At 36.0% G+C, this 20,030-nt stretch overlaps 1 protein-coding gene across 5 annotated transcripts in view; it reads left to right on the forward strand.

Annotated features, from left to right (window-relative positions):
• Positions 1-1,703: 1,703 nt before the first annotated feature.
• LOC127959571 (collagen alpha-1(VII) chain) overlaps positions 1,704-20,030 on the forward strand; it is a 55,207-nt gene continuing 36,880 nt past the window's right edge. For 3 of the 5 annotated variants that reach the window (XM_052558820.1, XM_052558821.1, XM_052558822.1), the window contains exons 1-24: positions 1,705-2,049; positions 6,845-6,926; positions 8,891-9,071; positions 9,273-9,429; positions 10,087-10,180; positions 10,337-10,495; positions 10,648-10,805; positions 11,156-11,285; positions 11,376-11,495; positions 13,345-13,500; positions 13,962-14,081; positions 14,253-14,402; positions 15,008-15,124; positions 15,565-15,711; positions 15,957-16,082; positions 16,555-16,701; positions 16,883-17,002; positions 17,111-17,377; positions 17,460-17,603; positions 18,444-18,569; positions 19,016-19,162; positions 19,468-19,593; positions 19,676-19,822; positions 19,909-20,028. In XM_052558820.1, the coding sequence (XP_052414780.1) occupies positions 6,854-6,926; positions 8,891-9,071; positions 9,273-9,429; positions 10,087-10,180; positions 10,337-10,495; positions 10,648-10,805; positions 11,156-11,285; positions 11,376-11,495; positions 13,345-13,500; positions 13,962-14,081; positions 14,253-14,402; positions 15,008-15,124; positions 15,565-15,711; positions 15,957-16,082; positions 16,555-16,701; positions 16,883-17,002; positions 17,111-17,377; positions 17,460-17,603; positions 18,444-18,569; positions 19,016-19,162; positions 19,468-19,593; positions 19,676-19,822; positions 19,909-20,028 (3,232 nt within the window). In that variant the 5' untranslated portion in view covers positions 1,705-2,049; positions 6,845-6,853. Of the gene's footprint in view, positions 2,050-6,844; positions 6,927-8,890; positions 9,072-9,272; positions 9,430-10,086; positions 10,181-10,336; positions 10,496-10,647; positions 10,806-11,155; positions 11,286-11,375; positions 11,496-13,344; positions 13,501-13,961; positions 14,082-14,252; positions 14,403-15,007; positions 15,125-15,564; positions 15,712-15,956; positions 16,083-16,554; positions 16,702-16,882; positions 17,003-17,110; positions 17,378-17,459; positions 17,604-18,443; positions 18,570-19,015; positions 19,163-19,467; positions 19,594-19,675; positions 19,823-19,908; positions 20,029-20,030 lie in introns of all 5 variants that reach the window. The other 2 variants (XM_052558819.1, XM_052558823.1) reach the window with 2 other exon arrangements.

The raw sequence follows: 20,030 nt of genomic DNA on the forward strand, positions 1-20,030 counted from the left end.
GGTAATTACCAGATGCTGGCTTCTTCCCGAGCCCCCCGCGGTGACTGAGTGGATAAACATAGTGAATGAGATTTATGTAATGGAATCCTGACATTTTCAATTCGCATTAAAAGCAGCACTTTTGTTAAATTATGGAGCAAATGGGTTGGATACATTCAACCCTTACAACCAGATTTTGTAGAGGTTAGAATATAGAAAATAATCCTCTTTTCATGTATACCTTTCTTTTTTTTGTCTTCCTTTTTATCCCCTTTTTTTACTTGGTGTCGGATATGTGCATGTTTTTTATCTCTTTGTTTTACTTTTTTGTATAAAAAAATAAACTGCTGTACAGAGGGATGCTGCAGACAGATCATATTTGCTTAAAGTGACTTACGTTCTCACCTTTCAGCATCCCAGCTGACACTGAATAAGCCTGTTCCCCCTTCCTGTCCTGAAGGAATTTGCTTGTGTGGGCGTCAGTTCATTTCTCACCTATTTTCTCACACTTACTAACATACAGAGTGGCATCCTGCATCCTATTTTCATTCAAGCTATTCCTTTTTTTTATGAGAATATGTCCAACTCTAATGTGCATGAATTTACAATAATATGCTTTCAATAATAGTGTGCTTGCAAATCCAACATGTGCATCAAATGTGTGAATTATTAGTGTGTGTGTGTCTAATATATATATATATATATATATATATATATATATATATATATATATATATACAGTATATATAAAATCAGCAAGTATTTATATTTTTCTTAATATGTGGTTATTATTAATACAGTATTAAATCATTATAAGATGAAATATTATATTAATATTAAAATACTTTTCTCTATAATAATAAGTATTATTTAAATGAATGAAATGCTTCAGGTATACTGTTATGCATATATAACATTGTCCATTTAAAACTGAACATTGCTACCACTCCCTTTAAGCCCCCAATATAAACAGTTGCCTAATTTAAACCTCATTGTCACCCTGTCCAAACCTTTGTTTCCAGGGCAAGTCTAAGCCTGCCATCGGAATAAATTTTATGATAATTTTCTGACGATAATTGTTCTTTTGTTAAGTACATTAAAATCCTTTAATAATCCCTGAACAGTTTAAACATCTCCAAATATATATTAATTTTGATTAAAGAGAGGGAAACCAGTGAGATTAAAGATTGTCTTAAAAAGGATGGCTGCCCTCTAGGCTTGGATTCCAGATGAGTGTGGACAGATGCTTGGGTGTGCCACAAGTGTACATGTGATAGAGAGGCAGGAAAAGAGGAAGAGAGTGAGTATATTTATGGAATGCTAATCAATGTGGTAACATGACAGATCACATGTTACATTACCAAAATGTAACACAGATCTGACAATCTCCTCAACACCCCCTCAAATGGACCTGCAATCTTCATTTTAAACTACACTCAATTCGTGAATGTTTGCTTCTCGATTCTTTTGAACATTGTCAATTTATTTATTTATTTATTTATTAAAGAATTGGAAATAACAAACGATTGTTAGAATGAATTTTAAATAATAATTTTTGTCCCACCTATTATATTTTTTATCGGACGCTGTAATGTCTCGGGCCCGGGAAAAATAACACATTTGATTATGAACGCAACATACAATTTACCTGTGCAGGTACAGGCACGAGAGTAGAGCGCACGAACTCCGCTAATTCGTGATTTGATTGGCGCGAGAAGGCGGGCAGTTCTGAAAGACGATCCTGAGAACAGAGTGAATGTCTAGTGATGGATTTGGTTAGCTGCGGGCGTCTGAACAAGTCTGGGCTGCAGTTCTTTCACTGCAGCTAATAGCACAACCAAGGAGATGATTTTATTTCTCTGCTTTTAGTCACTGAGAGGATTTTTGCAGGCTGCACAGTTTTGAGGAGGGAAAAAGTCCGTTGGCAGATGCAGGCGCATCGCGCAGGAGTAGTTAGATAAATTAAACTATTTTCCAGACAAATACAGGCTCATTCAAGGGAATTTGACAAATCATGCGTGACTAGGACAACGTCGTTGACGGCTTCGCCTCGGTGACCAGTTTTGAGTGGTAAGTAATTTATAATCCCTTTGTGTTGAAACGAGAGAGCGTTCTGTGGTCAGTGATGGAATTCTATTCAGCAATATCACGCTGTAGTGCCACTGATTAGAACTGATTTAGGATCAGTTATACAGCGAAGTACAGGATAAGTTGATAGATTCTGTAAGGCAGTAATTCTCAACCTTTTGACACCCTTTGATATTCAAAGGCCTCAACATGTAGGCATAGATATTTTCTAATGTGTCACGATGCAAAAGCTTCTTCTTATTTTTATTAACAGCAAAAGATAATGAATGTAAATAATTCACTAGATACATTTTAATTCCAAAAGTTTGAGCAACTGTATTTTCTTATAAATATATTTTGTTTAGGACAGTGTGGGGGTCTTGGAGTTAAAAGTTTGGGAACTAGTGATTTTACACTCAGTGTCAGTAATTCAGTTCTTTGAGATCAGTTGTAAGGTCAGTAAAGCAATGCACTGAGGTCAGTGAAAGTTCACTAGGGTCAGTGCTAATAAAGAGCTCTAGGCTTGGGTAGAAAGAAGCGTCAGGATAGAGTGGTGACTCTTGAGTTTGAAGCAATAATGATTTATGGAAGTCATTCTGAAAGCTATGGAATGTCATCTTACCTTGTTTTACAATTTAGAGTGAACACAGCTTAAATGTGTAACTGCAAAATCATAAAGTCTGTCAAGCAAAATGTCTGATTAACGTTTCTGATCACCGATATGAAACAAGCTTGTTATCCTACAAAATACCACAATTCTTATTATTTGACAGAACAGATGTGCTTCAGATACATCAGATTTATTCATCTAGTTCTCATGAGATGTGTTAAAACACATCATCACTGCATATTTTATGTGTACAAAGCTGCTTGGGGTGTTCTTTGCTCTTGTGTTACAACCTCATTATCATTTAGGCTGCTTCACATTTCACAGCAGGTTTGTTAATTCATGCCGGTGTCAAGACCAAAAAGGGAAGAGAGAGGACCTATCAGAAACGAGAGGAAAGGAATCACAACCCAAATACAGTTCATGATTCAACCACGTGTGCTTGGCATTTTTATAAAGATCTTATAAATAAAAATATGATGGGCTGGTGATGGGATGGAAGTGGAAAAGTGATATTTCCACATCAGCATCATATACATTTCTAAACTGCCTGTTCAGTCAGAGGAGGCGGGGCATGGCCTCAGTTGAACTTGTGTGATTCGTCACTTTGAATATCTCACACTAGGTAAGCAGGGCTGGAGTGTCTAGGTTACCGTGGACACCTGCTGAACATGCAAGCAAGGCCGAGGGGTTGCTCGTGTTAAGTGACTATAGTCAGACTGTGAATGTTATTGTGTGGGCTTTTTTTCTTGTGTAAGAGAGTATGCATGTCATTATTAAGTACAGCTGGAATGCTCAGTAGTCTTACGTTCAAGATTTTCTTATGACTTTGCCAAGAATTAATTATATTGCCAAGAATAATTATTTCAAGAACAATTATAAATCAGCACCTTAAAGTTTCCCTGTGTTTGATGATAACTTGCTCAGCTCTTTTGATGTCAATATACTACTCTTTTATACAGTAGAAAACATTTGGTTGCACATTTTTCACATGTGTGAACAACATTTGGGGCACATAACCAATAACATCTGCGTGTCAGTCTCCATAGCTTCTTTGCTTCCTGATTAGACTGTATGACATACATTGTGAAGCATGTGAATGTAAATGCCTTGTGTTCATGTCTGGATACTCAGGCGTGTGTTTCAGAAAATTCGTGAACAACACATTTTTTTTCTGCAATGATTGTAGGGCAAAACTGGATAGATTTAATATGAAATGTTTTTATTGAAGTGTAGACTTTTACTGGTAGCAAAAACTAGAGATTTGTAAAATCACAAATTCAAGAAAATAATTAATAAATGGCAATACATGCACTTCACCATGCATTATCATTTTCTCTTCTCTTAGTTAACATTTTTTTTCCAATGACTTTGTCTATTTATTTTCTTATTTCTTTCTTTTAAATAAATAAATACATAAATCCAGTAAATATATTCAGTAAATATTAAGTCTGTATTTTAGTTGGTCACTCGGCTTGTTTTCTTTCTTACTTTTAACCTCCCCCCCCACACCCAACAAGAAGAAGTTAGTTTTTTCTTCCTATCTATGTTTTGTTCTGGAGTGTGGGAGGAAGACTGTAATGAAATAATTGGCAGTGTGACCAGTGTGACTTTGACCCCCCCTTTCCTTTTGTGTTCTGAAGGAGCGACCTCTCATAATTTAATATTTTGAGGATCAACTTTAGTCATCATGTCAGGGGGAGGAATGTTTTTCATTTCATTCCTTTCCCTTTTGGGACATCTTCTTTTCAGGCCATGAACTATTCCTTGTTCTAAAATAGTTTGAAACATGAAGGCTTTGACTCCTACATGAAGCATCGATTTGAAGAGGGAAATTAGGATAAAATCAGAGAAAATAAAACACACAAAATATTATTTAAACGTATAAAAACATAGTTCCGAATCTGAATTTTTAAATTATTAAACATTAAGTACATACATGTTATTGTCAAAAAAAAGGTAGTTCCACCAAAAAACGTGACAAGAGAAGTGGATTTCGCGTTCAAACCGACTCCACTGGTAATGCTGCTGATTGGGCATTAGGTGGTGCTATGAGGTCATTTTCTGCATAGGACAGCTTATAATCATAAGTGGGTGAGTAAATGATGACAGTCTTTTTATTTTTGGGCAAACTAAGGATATCCCTTAAGGATATGTTTGCTACTATACTCGCTATATCATAAATTTCCTGTTTTAAGTAAGGAGTCTTCCCAGAGGTTTAGAAAGCGTAATCTTCTGTAAATAACAATTTGACTGCAATCTCTTCAAAAGAATAGAGAATAAAGGTTTTTTTTCTATTACAAATGATTATACATCGTTGGATACCATAAGAAACATCACTCACAAACCTATTAGTCTAGTCAAATTCCTCAGACTTTTATGTTAAGCCACACAGTAAAAAGCGTTTTTTATTACTTGTAAAAGTCAGGACTGAAATCAGTTTGAACTGGTTTCACAAAATCAAACATATATTATTGCATGTGATATCTAGCAAGTATTGCATTGAATGACGGCTTCATAGCAATGCTCTCTTGACCTCAGGTGTGCAATGACGCCACCTCAAAAAATTCTGTGCAACCATAGGTGCAAGAGCGAGAGCGCCGGAATGCACAGCGTGTAGATGGAGGAAGGGAGAGGCTGCCGTAGACAATCTGGCAGGTCAAACTCAAACGTGGTTCAGTCAGGATACTTATAAATGCTATAATTACCCTTCCATAAACACATAATTGTGACAGTGTTCCTTGGAGCAGACTGATTAAAAGGGAGAGAGTTAAAATATAAATTGATCCATTGTTTATATTAATATTCACAGTATTTAGTAATGTGGCCCTTTTGTATTTATTGTGTAGTATACTATATTCGGTATATGTTACAAGTAATTTTATTTCCATAAGGAATTACTGTTGTAAAGACTTTTTTAAAGGGACCACATCATATAATTTAATTAATGGCACAATAAAAAGGATCATGTCACTGGACAAGTCCACTCAGCTGAAAATAAAGCACACAAAAGTCCCACATGTGCATATGTGGGAGGTTTGATTGTTTAGATGAGTGTTTAGTCTGTTTGTCTGTGTATAATTGTGTGCTCCAGATAGACATGTGTGTTGGGATGCTTTAAGGTTTTGTGGAGGTCTGGGTATTTTGAAAGTGGTTTAAAAAATTTATGTTGTGGCATTTTGAGATTTGAAATGAGACTAGGTTTAATTGCCAACTAAAAGTCCTCACCACAATGAGGATAATACAGGTAAAATTGTTCTTGTTTGTCCTAGACAGTAGGAGACGCCAGAGACATAAACCAATACATACTCAGTTATGCATTTCTGACTCAGGTCTTTGAAGGTTTAATGATGTACATGTGTGTGTTTTATATGCGTCTCTGTTTGTCTGTGAGTTTTTAACCTTGTTTTTTAGGCAGGCCGTTTTCCAGAGCAGTCATTGTTGAGTGCAAACCCGAGTGACTCCAAATGTGGACCACGATTTCCTCTCATTAAAAGATCAAAAACACACCCGTCTGCCCGAAATATATTTAAAAAATTGCATTTTTGAAAACACTCATTCATGTTTGGACCACTTCCGTTGAAAAGAAACAGAACGATCCCACATATTTTCCCTCATGAATAGTAACAAACAAAAAGTCTGAAAAGTGCAAGATGATATCTGCAATGTATGAGCAGATCTGCTGAATGAGAATGTGCTCTGAGTTTTAGCACCAGTGCAAGCAGGAGCCTGTGTGTAAGCGTGCACATGCCTTAACTCTGTTATGCCTCTGTATCACACAATAGCACATTATTTTGAGAAATGACAGTCTGTAACCTCCTTAATCATAATAGCAATATTACAGGAATGTTCTTCTAAACAAATGTTCTCTCTTGGAAAATGCATTCTTCATTGGAAATTGCCAATAATAGAACTGCTTTTCAAACTTGCACAAGCTCATCTTCCTCTCAGTCTTTGCTATTTATTTTATGTGGTGGTGATGGTGCAAGCCCCACCTTGCTTCTCTTAATTTCTTGTCTTTGAGCTTTTGCCAGATGTTCATGGTATCTGGGCACTCCGTTCACCTGGAGGAGGAACATTATGTTGCTGCTATTTAAGCTGAAAACAACACAGACTGCTAACTGAATAATCCTTTTTTGGTTTAGATGACCATTTTACACACATTTCTCTTTTTTGTGTCATTATGTGTAGGATTTGAAAATGGGGTGTTTGCTGCAATGGACTCTGCTGCTTGCTGTGTTGCTTTGTCTCCCATCACCGTCTACTGCTCAAGGTAAATATTAATTTACTATTTTTAGGAAGTGTTCGATAAAATGTTTATGCACCAAAAGTGGAAAGAAACAGCATTAGGTTGTTACCATTTTCAGAGATGTTACTTGTTTTCTGTATTGTGCCATCAAAGTCAGGGAACACAAACCTGTTTCATGATTTGAAATATCAGCCATTAGAACATGCAGAAACCAAGTATTAATTTCTCTATTAAGATATTTTGTTAATGCAAAAAGTTATTATATTACAGTTATTTTACTTGTGCATATTTTGATGTAGGAAAATATTTTCTTATTATAATTGTTTGGAATATTGTACTTCAGTTTTGTGAAATGTTCACCTGTTTGGCAAGTGTTTATCATGTCCTGTAAAAAAAAAAGTTTAAGTTTTAAACATTTCCTGCAATTTTCACTTGAGAAGAAATCTGCCTTTAAACTTGACAGAATGAAAGATTTGACATTTACTGTAATAATTATCAATATCAACCAATAATAATTTTTTTATCATGATCAGTGTTTTGACCATATCACTTAGCCCCAGTCAACATTATAACTACTATATTGAAAAAGGATTATTAATCATGTCAAAATTTGTTGATTAAGAAAAAAGTCTGTTTGAAAGAAAAAAAAATAGAATTCAAAATAACGTTTGTTATTAGTTAAATGTTTTCAAGTAATAGATTTTATTTTATTTTTCTTTGCATGAACACACATAGATCAGCACATTACTATTGTTATTATTATTGTTATTAAGTAATATTTTAACATTATTATTTAATTGTAACTGATACTGATGAGCTGTTGAAAAAAATGTGAAATTAAAAAATGTCTACTATTTAAAAAAACTAAATAAAAATAAATCACAAAAAAAATCAATTGTAATCAGCATTGTAACAGTATAGTATGAAAGAAAATATTTATTAATCATTTTAAAATTTGCTAAATAAAAAATTCAGTTTGAATGAAAAAGTAGAATTCAAAATAACAATTATTAATTACTTTTTTTGAATAATAATCCACTTTTCTCTTATTTTTAATTATTGTAATTATTATAATTATATTTTATATGGTTTTATCCATTAACACACATAGTTTGGCATACACAGTACAGTATGTAATATCAATCAATACAGATAAATACACACGCACGCACACTAATATCTGTTGATATCCAGTATGGGCCCAGTATATTGTGCATCCCTAATTTTAAATTCTGCACTTTCAGTACACTGTACACAGTACTCACATACTAGACAGTTCTCATTATGGGTACTTCCCATCAAAACGCAGTGACTCATTGATCAAATCAAACACAGCAGGTTAATTAGTTTGCTACTTAAGGGCATTCATTCATGTAGCTGGTGAGTCACACACATCTGATGACTGGCTGTATACTGAAGTGCGTGAAGGAGAGATGGCACACCAGCCGCTGAATAAATGGGCCCAGATGTTTTGTTTCCTTGAAATGGCTTCTCAGACTGGGTGGTGATGGTCATTTCCCGTGTGTCTTCTCATCCTGATCCTCCCCTAATCCTTTACTGAATACATGAATTGAATAGATCACAGATGTGAATGCTTATGGAAAAACTGAAGTTTAAGTACGCAGTTGTATTTGTCGTATACACAATGGTAAGCAGTGAAATGTTTTGTCTAGCCCTTATGACAGAATAAAATGCTTATGTGTAAAATAAAAAGAGTTCAAATTTAGGCAAAGAAGAAAATAAAGAGTATAAGCACTGTATGTTTTTCCTATATGCATATTTATTACTGTTAGTTGCTGTGCTTGACCCATTTTTGTTTAAAGGATGAAAGGATTTTTTAAATTTGTATTAATGAAAACCTACATATCCAGACTCAAAAGACTTCTACTCTTCTACTCTAATATTTGTAAATATATCTCTTTTATAGTGGAAAGGTCACAGTTGTGCATATTTATGTAAGTCTGTATTATTTTTTTTTCTGTTGACAGGCCAGTGCAATAATGTTGTTGCAGCAGACATTGTGTTCCTAGTAGATGGATCATCCAGTATTGGCCGGGCCAACTTTGTGTTGGTCAAGAATTTCATGGCAGGGATTGTCAAACCCTTTACCAGAGTGGTAGGACCCAGTGGCATTCGTTTCGGAACCATACAGTACAGCGATACTGCCAGGTCTGTAGATGAGTATGTCGTTTTGCTGATATTGTTTTTTGCTGGTAGATTTCTTTGATTATTTTGAACATGTTATGGTAAACTTTGTGTTTGATGAGGGGGCTGCTCATATTATATTTGTTATGTACAGTAAAGGTTCATGGATGTATGTGTTGATCATAGACATTTGTTGATTATTGTTGTGATTTTTATGATACTCAGGGTGGAGTTTACATTTACTACATACCTGAATGGAACCGAGCTCATAACTGCCATAGAGAATATCAACTATAAAGGTGGAAACACGCGGACTGGGGCTGGTCTCAAATACATCGCAGACAACTTCTTCAGCCCTTCCTCTATCAGAGATGTACCCAAGGTGAGCTGGAGGTTATGACACACATGTTTGACTTGCCATATCTGTAGTTGTGGCATGGAACACAAATGTGTAAATGACTTTGTTTAGCTTTGAGTTATCCAACACAAGCTCTTGCTTTGTATTTGTACACTGACTGTGTACACTACTGGTCGAAACATTTTGAATTGATCATTAAATTAAATTGATCAAATATGAAAGTAAAGAATCTTATATTGCTATTTTAAAAAATGCTGTTCTTTTGATTTTTCTATTTTTTGAAGAATTCTGATTAAATCGTTTCACAGTTTCCACAAAAATGTTAGGCAGCAGAACTGTTTTTATAATTGATATCAATCATTTATGTTTCTTGAGTACCAAATGAGAATATATGAGTGATCTTTGAAGGATCACATGTCACTGAAGACTGGGGTAATGACTGACAAAATATATTAAAATAGAAAACAGTTATTTAGAATTTTAATAACAATATTACCCTTTTACTTTTATTTTTAATAAAAAATGCAACCTGGGTGAATTTAAGAGACTACATTCAGAAACATTACTTTTTTTTTTTAGTTTTTGTTTACAAGATTCATTCTTTGTATAATAATTACTCAAGTATAGCATACTTAAGTTTTATTTTCTTGACTCATCAGCTTCTTACATTCTTTCTTTTAGATCACTATTCTCATTACTGATGGTAAATCTCAGGACAGTGTGAAGGAGCCTTCCCAAAAACTACGTAGCCTTGGAGTAAAAATATTTGCAGTGGGTAAGAACTGTTATGTAGAGTGTTTAGCCACTATTGCAACCTTTTTCTGGAAACTTTAGTGCATCTTTGGCCTGTGGATTCATTATGGACTAAAGTTAAAAAATATAGTTTGCTTCTGATTTTATAGTTGATTCTTTCTCTCTTTTCATTACTCAGGTATAAAGAGTGCAGACCCAGCTGAGCTGAAGCTCATTGCCTCTCCTCCTCAAAGTGAATTCACCTCTCAGATTGGGAATTTCAGAGCTCTCAGCTCATTGCTGCCCCTAGTGTCTCGACGTGTGTGTACAACAACTGGAGGCTCTTACTCAAGTGATGGTAAGCCTTGTCATGCAGTAGACACAAAGCAATTAAATGTATTGAATGTATGAATAATAATGTATTTTCATTTAGAACTTTTATATTTTTTAAATGTTTAATTGATCCTGCTATATTAAAATCATTGATTTGTGTAACTGTTGCACCATCAGAAGCCTACAGTGGTCCATCAGACTTGCAGTTTTCAAGTGAGACCACCAATTCACTGAGATTTCAATGGAAGTCTGCAGGAGGGCCTGTAAGTGGCTATGTGGTCCAGTACAGGCCCCTATCTGGCCTGGGTCAGCCAATCACAGCAGAGCTTCGACAGGTGAGAAGAATGCGCTAAAAGAATGCTTTTTTTGCAGACTAAACATGTATTAATGGGATAAAAATGATTTAATGATAAAACCTGAGGAAGACACAAAAACGTTCTCTTCTGTTCTGAATTTCTTTTCTTACTATGAATATTGTTGGCTTTGTTACAAATAGCTTATGTTTCTGATTAGTAAGTTGTTTGGAGTAAATCATCTACTATATATATATATATATATATATATATATATATATATATATATATATATATATATACACACAATATAAAAGTTTACAATAACAACAACAGTGGATCAAATAAAGTGTAGCATATTGGTCTCCACTGAAATGTCTTTTTACCTGCAGGAAACAATACCAAGCGACCAGCAGAGCTATACTGCAGGAGAGCTGCATTCAGGCACAGACTACCTGATCACTGTTATTGCTCAATACCCAAACAGCTTGGGAGAGTCAGTGTCTGGCAAGGCCCAAACAAGTGAGAACTGAACACTACAGAAAATATGTGTCATCTTTTTTTAGGATCTCTTAAAAGACTCTGACTCTCTCTTACCCCAAATACCTCTAGAGCCTCTCCAAGGTGTGACTGCACTGCGACTGATCCAGGCCGGGTTTTTTACTCTGGCCTTGGGCTGGGACACTCCAGCTGACCAAGTACAGGGTTACAGAATCACCTATGGACCTATAGGTGAGACGGACACACTTCCACATGGACAATAATCCATACTTCTATTGCATTTTTCAGTTATGTTTTTAGTTCTCTGAATAGTCAATACCACACTTGTAGTGTGAGTCAGTGAAAGGGATTCTGGAAGATAAATTTATAAGAGATAAAGACCAAAAAGGATGACATGGCCAAGCAGCACTGTAATACATAGTAGTTGTATTATTTTTCTGAAGAAGATGTGAGAGGTGTTTGTACAGTATATTCAAAATTTGCCGCCACAATGTTGAGTGGTTGCTAAATGGAAAGTTCTACACCTGATCATTCAGAGAAGAAATAGCACATACATGTCTCTCCTCAAAAAGCCACACGATTGGACATTCATCTTAGTTGCACAAACAGTCCACCGTCAAACAGTAGTTGAGGAATTTGAACAAACCCTTAATTCTTAGTGTGAGCAATAGTAATAGTGATTATGGCCTTAGCAAGCACCACTAACTAATGCTTTTAGCATTTTGATAAAAGGAAGATGGGGAGGTGGGAGAGTGTGTTTTGGTTTCCCCAAGGCATTTTTGTTAATAGCTTAAAGGAGTGCCAGTTTGCTTTACCTGGTTGGTATCCAGGTGTGAGCTGGCAGAGAACAGATCTGTTAGATTAGGTGTGGCCCTGTGTTTAATCCGATCAGTTTTTGAAGCTTGAGGAAGGTGTTTCAACCTGCCTGTCGTAACCTAATGTTGCATGCAGATGAATAGATGCAGAAACTTTGATTTAAAATTATACTATGTCATTAACTGACTCATATATTGATGATATGCTGTGTTTGGTTGGCCAGCTGGTATTAGCTGCTATGAGCTGCTGCCACTGTACATGACCCCAAATGTTTCTGAAGATGTACCAAAACATTTTGAAATGAAACAGGAGACAAAATGTATTTCTTGGTTATGAAAATATACCTATAACAAGGTACTCAAACAAACAGATGATGCATTAAGGCGAGTAAGAGCTTCCTAATGTATCTACAATACATTTGCTCTTCAAAATAATGAGAGATTTATTATGTTAGTCAGAAGAGAGAAAGATGTCACATTTGCTATTACTCTATCACGGAGCTGCTCTCAGTTCCCCGGATTCTGCTTGTGTAACACACTTTGTATAAAGACATGAACACATAGTTGGGTTTTAAAAACTCTTTATTTCCCTTGATGTGGCAGCGAGGTGTAGAGCTGTTGGAACACACACACACACACACACACACACACACACACTGACTGCTAAGTGGAGTAGCTGTTGAAATGCATTGTTTTGTTTATTACTATAAATATAGAAGTTGGTTTTCTTCTCTTTTTCTAATTTTGAACTCAGTTTTTTTTTTTTTTGCACATTGTGTGGTCACATTGCACTTTAATGTCTTGGGAGAGAACAAAATCAAAGGAAAACAAATTAATTCAATTTTTTGAGTAATTCTAAACTGTTGACCCTCTATCAATATTAGAAACACTTATGTGGCAGTATGACCTTTTCCTTGTAATTTAATGCCAAGGTAATATAATACAAAGTTTAAATGTTACAAATATATAAAAAATAATAATAAAACAAATCAGTCTGTGAAAATGGTCCATTAAATTAATGATGCATTGACGTTGAGCTTGCAGCTTAGTAAGTGAGTCATGACCTACTGTAAATAAGCAGCCATGCTGATGGATGAGTACAGTGAGTTCATTCAGTAAAGGATTTGTCAGACTGAAGTTATTCCTAGGTTTAGTACAGTATTTCCACACTGCAAGCCATAGCTGAAAACATTGTTAGTAATTTTTTCTGCATGGCATAATTCATTATTTATGCTAATTGGTTTTCCTGATTGATTTATTAACAGGTCAGCCTGCTGCACAGCTGCAGGAACAATCTGTGGGGGCAGAGTCTACTTCTCTGACTTTAGTCAGTCTTAAGTCAGATACAGAATATCTGATCAGCTTGTACCCTCTGTTCCCCCGTAACAGTGCCTCACCCGCTACCCTGACAGCCCGCACATGTGAGTACAACCGTTCAAAAGTTTGGGCTCAGTGTTTGTTTTAAAGAAATAAATAATTTTATTTGCCAAATATGTATTAAATTGATTGAAAGTGACAGACATTCATAATACTAAAAAAATTACTTTCTCAAATAAATTATTTTGTTTCCACAAAATATATTTACTGACATTAATCATGTGTCACACTGAGGACTGGAGTAATTGCTGCTGAAAATTCAGCTCTGCCATCAATTGCCAAAACTGTAATAATATTTCACAATGTTACTGTATTTTAGATCAAATAAACGGTGAGTATTAGAGACTTCTTTCAAAAGTATTTAAATCTTACCAAACCTATATTTTGAAAAGTATTGTATATGAAACCACACAGACACAATAACACACTGCTTTCTTTTCCTGCATCACAAACATGCTCATGCTAATATATAAAGCTCTGTCTTTGTATCTGCCTGTGTTTGCAGTGCGTTTAGAGGGAGTACAGCAGCTTTCTGTTGAGACTATCTCAAGCAGCAGTGTTCGAGTCCGCTGGACGGGAGTGGCAGGGGCCAGAGGATATAGAATCGTTTGGGGCCCTTTCACAGGTCAGCACATTTTTGAAGAGGCTCTTCTTAATGAAATGCTTCCTAGAAGGTGATAAAGTGATGAATCACCCAATGAGGATTTCTATGAGTGCGTTATATCAGATATGATTTCTCATTGTGTTTTTAGCAGATTCCTGTTTTCTGAGTCTCTTTTGTATATGTCTCTTTCAGGAAGTGATGTGGAGACGATAGAACTGGGAGGTGATAGTGAATCTCACACTCTGGGGAATCTGAGACCAGATGCAGAGTACATTGTTACAGTCATCACTCTGTACAGCGGAGAAGCCGAAGGACCAGCAGCCACTGCACGTTTTAAGATAGGTACACAGATACACATGCAGACACATCTACAGTAAATGGTCCATCAGGACAGAGAACATTTTTAAAAGGGATGCACTGATTTGAACATGATTTCTGCATGAAATAGTTAGGCAATATTTCTAAAATCAACCACTAAATAAAATGAATAATCTAAATACCCAGTTAGGGTCTAGAGCATTCATTTGGACAGTTGTGTATTTAGTAGACCGTGCGCAGATGGTCTTTAGTTAAGAAGAGTGTAGAGAGAAAATTTAAGACAGCATAACAGGAAACAAGATGTGTGTCTTTTTTCCATCTTGTACATATATTTATCATACGCAGACAGTGAGGTGCTTGCTTTCAATTTTGCCAGTGACTCACTGTCGGCTAGATCAGAAAAGAAGAACTGTTTTCTGTCTTATGACTCACAGACTGCAGCAATCGAATGCATGAGGGTGTTTGTACATGAGCATACTGTACATGTTAGAGCAGGAAACTAAAAGAAAGGAGGCAGTAATTGTCTATAAATATAACAGGACATAAAGTTCAGAAAGTCATTGTTTTAATATTTTATGGGACATGAAGGGAGAAAAAGCTAAAAGATGTTTAATGCTTTTGGCTTTCAGAGCGCTCAGAGCAACAGGTCCTGAGAGCCACGACTACGGGACCCACCAGCATCAGATTGAACTGGAACCTTATTCAGGCCGCCAGAGGCTACCGACTGGAATGGAGAGCCGGAGAGAGTATGAAACTGTTATTAAAGAACACAGACACACTTAAAAAATTGGCAGGATTGTTAAAAATGGAACAGTAAATTCTTACAATACAACGCTTCATTTAGATCATTTTCTGCAATAACACAGTAAATGAACACAGTCATTTATGGAAATTTCATCGGAACCCAATAGTTGCAATGTTACATGGAAAAAAATAAGCATGATCAGTCTGAATAGTTAAAGGGGTGTTTGCAATACTTTTTTTTTTATAATATGAAAAATCTGCATACATATAATTACATTTACATGAATAATGAACTGAAACATAAACTTTGCAGACTACAAAACAAAAATAAAAGTGACTACAGCAAAAAAAAAAAAAAAAAAAAAACTATGTACAGTATGACTGTAGAACAATTGTTTTGTAACACTTTTTTTTTATCTTTATGTGGTCCTGCTGACCGCAGGAGGCAGAGTTCAGAAGCAAGAGTTCCCAAAAAGTACCACCAACTATGAGCTCAAAAGTCTGCAGCCGAACACAGAGTACATCATTACTCTATACACACTCTACGAGGGGCGAGAAGAAGCTACTATCTTTTCAACCAAACCAACAGGTCAGAACAATTATTTTATGTTATTACAATGTGATAACATTTTAAAGATCAGTATTGCAGGTAAAAAGACAAAAATATATTTTTTTCTTTTCATTACTCAATGTATTATTATAGTATTTTTTAAAACTGATAATTGGAAAATTTCCTGGCTGCATTAAACTAGTTTGTAAAACGTGATGGTCAATGTTTTTGTTCCAGTTTTGCATACCTTTCATGTCATATGCTGATGCATGGCTTGTGTTTAGTAGAGCAGCAAGTTGGTCCTGTCACGAATCTGAGGGTGGTGGATTCACTCGGAAACACAATTCGATTAGGATGGACAGGAGTCTCTGGAGCAACACAATACAACATCATTATTCTTAATACAGAATGTGAGAATTTTATTCCCTTTAAGTACAAATACAGTATCATAGTATATTCATTAAAGTGTTGTTTTGGGATATATGTGACACTGGACCACAATTTTTTGAAAGTGAGATTTATATATCTTCTGAAAGATGGTTTGTTTATATTTGGCAGAGATACATCTATTTGAAAATGTGGAATCTGAGGGTGCAGAAAAATCTAAATATTGAGAAATTCTCCTTAAAGTTGTCCAAATTAAGTTCTTAGCAATGCATACTACTAATCAAAAATTATGTTTTGATATATGTAAGGTAGGAAATGTATAAAATATCTTCATGGAGCATGATCTTTACTTTATAACCTAATGATTTTGGCATAAAAGAAAATCATTTTGACCCATACAATGTATTGTTGGCTATTGCTACAAATACACCCTTGCTATGCATGAGATGTGTCGCTATAATGATTGTTTAAATTGGTTTACCCATTTTTTTACAGCAAATGCAGAGGTGAACAGAAGAGTTCCTGGGAATCAGACCACTTTTGACCTACGGGATCTTGAAGATGGTGTACGGTATGCTGTCAGTGTAAATGCACTAATTGGATCCAAAGAAGGGGAACAAGCAACAGTGTACATTGTAACAGGTGTGTGCATGCATACTTTTTCTGATGTGTAAGTGAGGATGTGTTTTTAAATTGTCAAGTTATATCAGATGCCTAAATTGTTCCATAAAAATGTAAATGCTACTAAAGATACACTGTAGGGTATACATAATGTCAGTATTTTATATCATACAATAACTGCTAGTAACTGAATGTTAAACAGAACCGCCACTGAGGGTGACCAACTTGCGAATAGTTGGGAGCAACAGTCGACGAGTCAGGATTGCATGGACTGGTGTTTCGGAGGCAACGGGCTACCGGGTTACCTGGAGACAAAGCAACAGTATGCAGATGTGTTTATGCAATGATTAGGATTTTCTTTCTTCTTTAATTGATATCACAAAACGTATGTTGTTTTTAATCTGTCAACTGCTCTCTCTTTCTGTTTTAGCTGCAGAGCAATCTCGTGTCCTAGGTGGTGATATCACTACCTACACTATAGACGGCTTGCAGCCAGATGATTCTGTTGTTGTGGGTGTTGCCCCAGTGGTTAATGGGTATACTGGAGAAGTGGTCTCTGTGTCTACAAGAACCAGTGGTTCTAATGGAATTGTTACAGGGCTAAGAGTCATTGAAGTAACATCTGCAAGGATAGTAATATCCTGGACTCCAGTGACTCGAGCAACAGGCTATAAAATAATCTGGCGGCGAAGTGATGGTATTGACAACTATACCTTGAGTGGAATAAATGTATGCTGACATGGGCATGGAAAATTATTTGTTTTCTTTTTACATTGTAGGAGTGGAAGACTCTGAGATTGTACCTGCTGATGTGGTTTTCTATGGCATTGAAAGACTCCAGGAAGGGGCAGCTTACCAAATATTAGTCTCAGCCCTTTTTAACTCAAGGGAAGGACCTTCTGCCACTGTGACAGCAAGCACAGGTAGTTGTCTTTTTGCATTTTGATTTATTCAGTTAACCACGATTATGTGGCCAAAATAACTCACAATATTGATATATCATGATATCTATAGAAACCTTGGGGAATTTTCCTTTGTTTATTTACTTTTTCTTTTTAACCAATGAACATAAGGAAACTGATAAACACAGGCCACATGCATTTTCACTTCTTCTTCTTCAGGTCACAGAGACTCTATGAAAGAACATCAAAACTAATACTTATACATATTTTTGTACTAACAAATACCCTGAAACTATACTTTTGGTTTACTTAACTGCTGTTTTTAAAGCCTGCTAAATTGGAACAACTAATTCTGTACATAAAGCATTCTAATTGCGGAAGTACATTAATGCTGTTAATACACAATACATTAATAGTCCAACCAAAATTACTGTATACAGAAGTATGATTGTGCAAAAGTGGAACTATTGCAAGTATGCTTTAGGTACACTTTAAATATTTTGCATTTAAAGGCCGATATTATTCAAAAATCATACAATCACTATCAATAGTGACATTAAAACACATTGTAGGTTTAAGTAGTACTCCAAAGGAAGATGAATTATAATTTGCATCAGTAAGTCTTAAGCGACATGTCAGTAAATATTTGAATAGCTTTGTACAATACTTAGTATGAAATAAATGTATTTTAAATATAGTACTTTTTCCATAGGAATACAGGGAAGAAAATAAGATTGCAATTTCAGTTTCATGCCGACTTTAAAGATTAGTAATTTCTGAGCTTTCAGCAGGAAGCAAGGTTTAATCTCAGTGTATTTTTTTAGTCTGAATGTCTGACTCTATCCTTATTCTGTGCTTTAGATCAGGTCACAGTGGGTCGCGTCACTAATTTACAGGTGGTGGAGGCCCAAGGGGAGGTTGTTCGAATCAGCTGGGTTGGAGTTCAAAATGCGACTTCATACAGAATACTCTGGAAGAGGACTGATGGTGAGATCTTACAGTGATTTTAAACCAAATGCTCACATAGCTGAGTGTAACTGCCATATCCTATAGCAGGGGTTCTCAAAACTCTCCATGAAGTACTCCCAGTGCTGCACATTTCTCCTTATATCTCCTTATATCTGACACACCCACATCAGGTCTTGCAGTCTCGACTTATGAGCTGATGAGTTAAATCAGGTGTGAAAGATGAGGGAGACATACAAAATGTGCAGGGCTGAGTACCCCCTGTACTCCAGGACAGGTTTGGGAACCGCTATCCCTATAGGAAAGAAAATATTAATATCTCAGTTTTCTTATTTGTCTTATTGAGAATCGTAAAATACAAGGGTTTGTGACCTCCAGGGGCCACAGCTCAAAAATTATGTATTGAAGTCAAAAGAAGTCAAAAGAAAGCCTCAGCCATCATATATAAATAGTGAGTGCGATTGTAGGTGGAGAGGAGCAGAGTCAGCTGGTTGGAGGTAACGTGACCTCAGTGGATCTGAGGCAGTTGGATGAAGGGGCACAGTATGAAGTGAAGGTCCTGGCTATAGTTCGGAACAGAGAAGGCCCACCTGTCTCCGTCAGAGTCACTACGGGTGAGTGCTGTGTGTCTGTGATGTGTGTTTCTCTGTTTCAAGTCAGATTTACTTACATGGAGGAGTCATTAATCTGTATTCTCTAGGGCTGGGCTTACAATATCAATATCTCATTTATTTACATACAGTAAATTTATATTCCATAGAATTAATGTTTACACAGTGTACAAAATAAAGACATGAACACAAATGATTGTTTTTGTGTTATTTTATTATCTCTTATTGTGGCTTGGCTAAGGATCAGATCGAATTCATCTGAGATGTTTCCTTACGAAAGTGTATTGATATCACTGTTTGTTGTACAGGGAGCCAGAGAGGGACAAGAGTAGAGGGTTTGCGTGTTTTGGACTCGACCCCAGGGGGGCTCCGTATAACCTGGAGAGCAGTGCGTGGAGCCAGCTCATATCGAATCTACTGGAGATCCTCACAAGGTAGTTATACAGTCACACATGTAACCACACACACGAACCAGACTCAACTAACTTTATGTTGTTATGTGCTTGCTTTGACTAGGTGAACCTGAATCAAGTCGTCTGATTAGTGGCGATGCAACTTCATACAGCCTTGATGGGCTTCGACCCGGTCTGAGCTACACTGTAAGATTGTCTGCTATAGTGGAGGGTCAAGAAACTGAAGCTACCACCATCAGAGCAACCACTGGTACACATGCCAGATTGTATCTTAAATATTATCCATGTCTTTCTCTAGCCTATTTTATTTAGTATATCTCTTTCTGTTTTTTTTAGATGCCCTGCCACCTGTGACTGGTTTGACTGTGACTGACAGTACTGAGAATTCAGTCCTTTTAGGCTGGTCACCAGTAACAGGAGCCACAGGATATATTTTACGCTGGACAGAGAAAGAAGGT

The sequence above is a fragment of the Carassius gibelio genome, chromosome B6, assembly GCF_023724105.1.
Source record: "Carassius gibelio isolate Cgi1373 ecotype wild population from Czech Republic chromosome B6, carGib1.2-hapl.c, whole genome shotgun sequence".
In the NCBI taxonomy this organism is placed as follows: Eukaryota; Metazoa; Chordata; class Actinopteri; order Cypriniformes; family Cyprinidae; genus Carassius; species Carassius gibelio.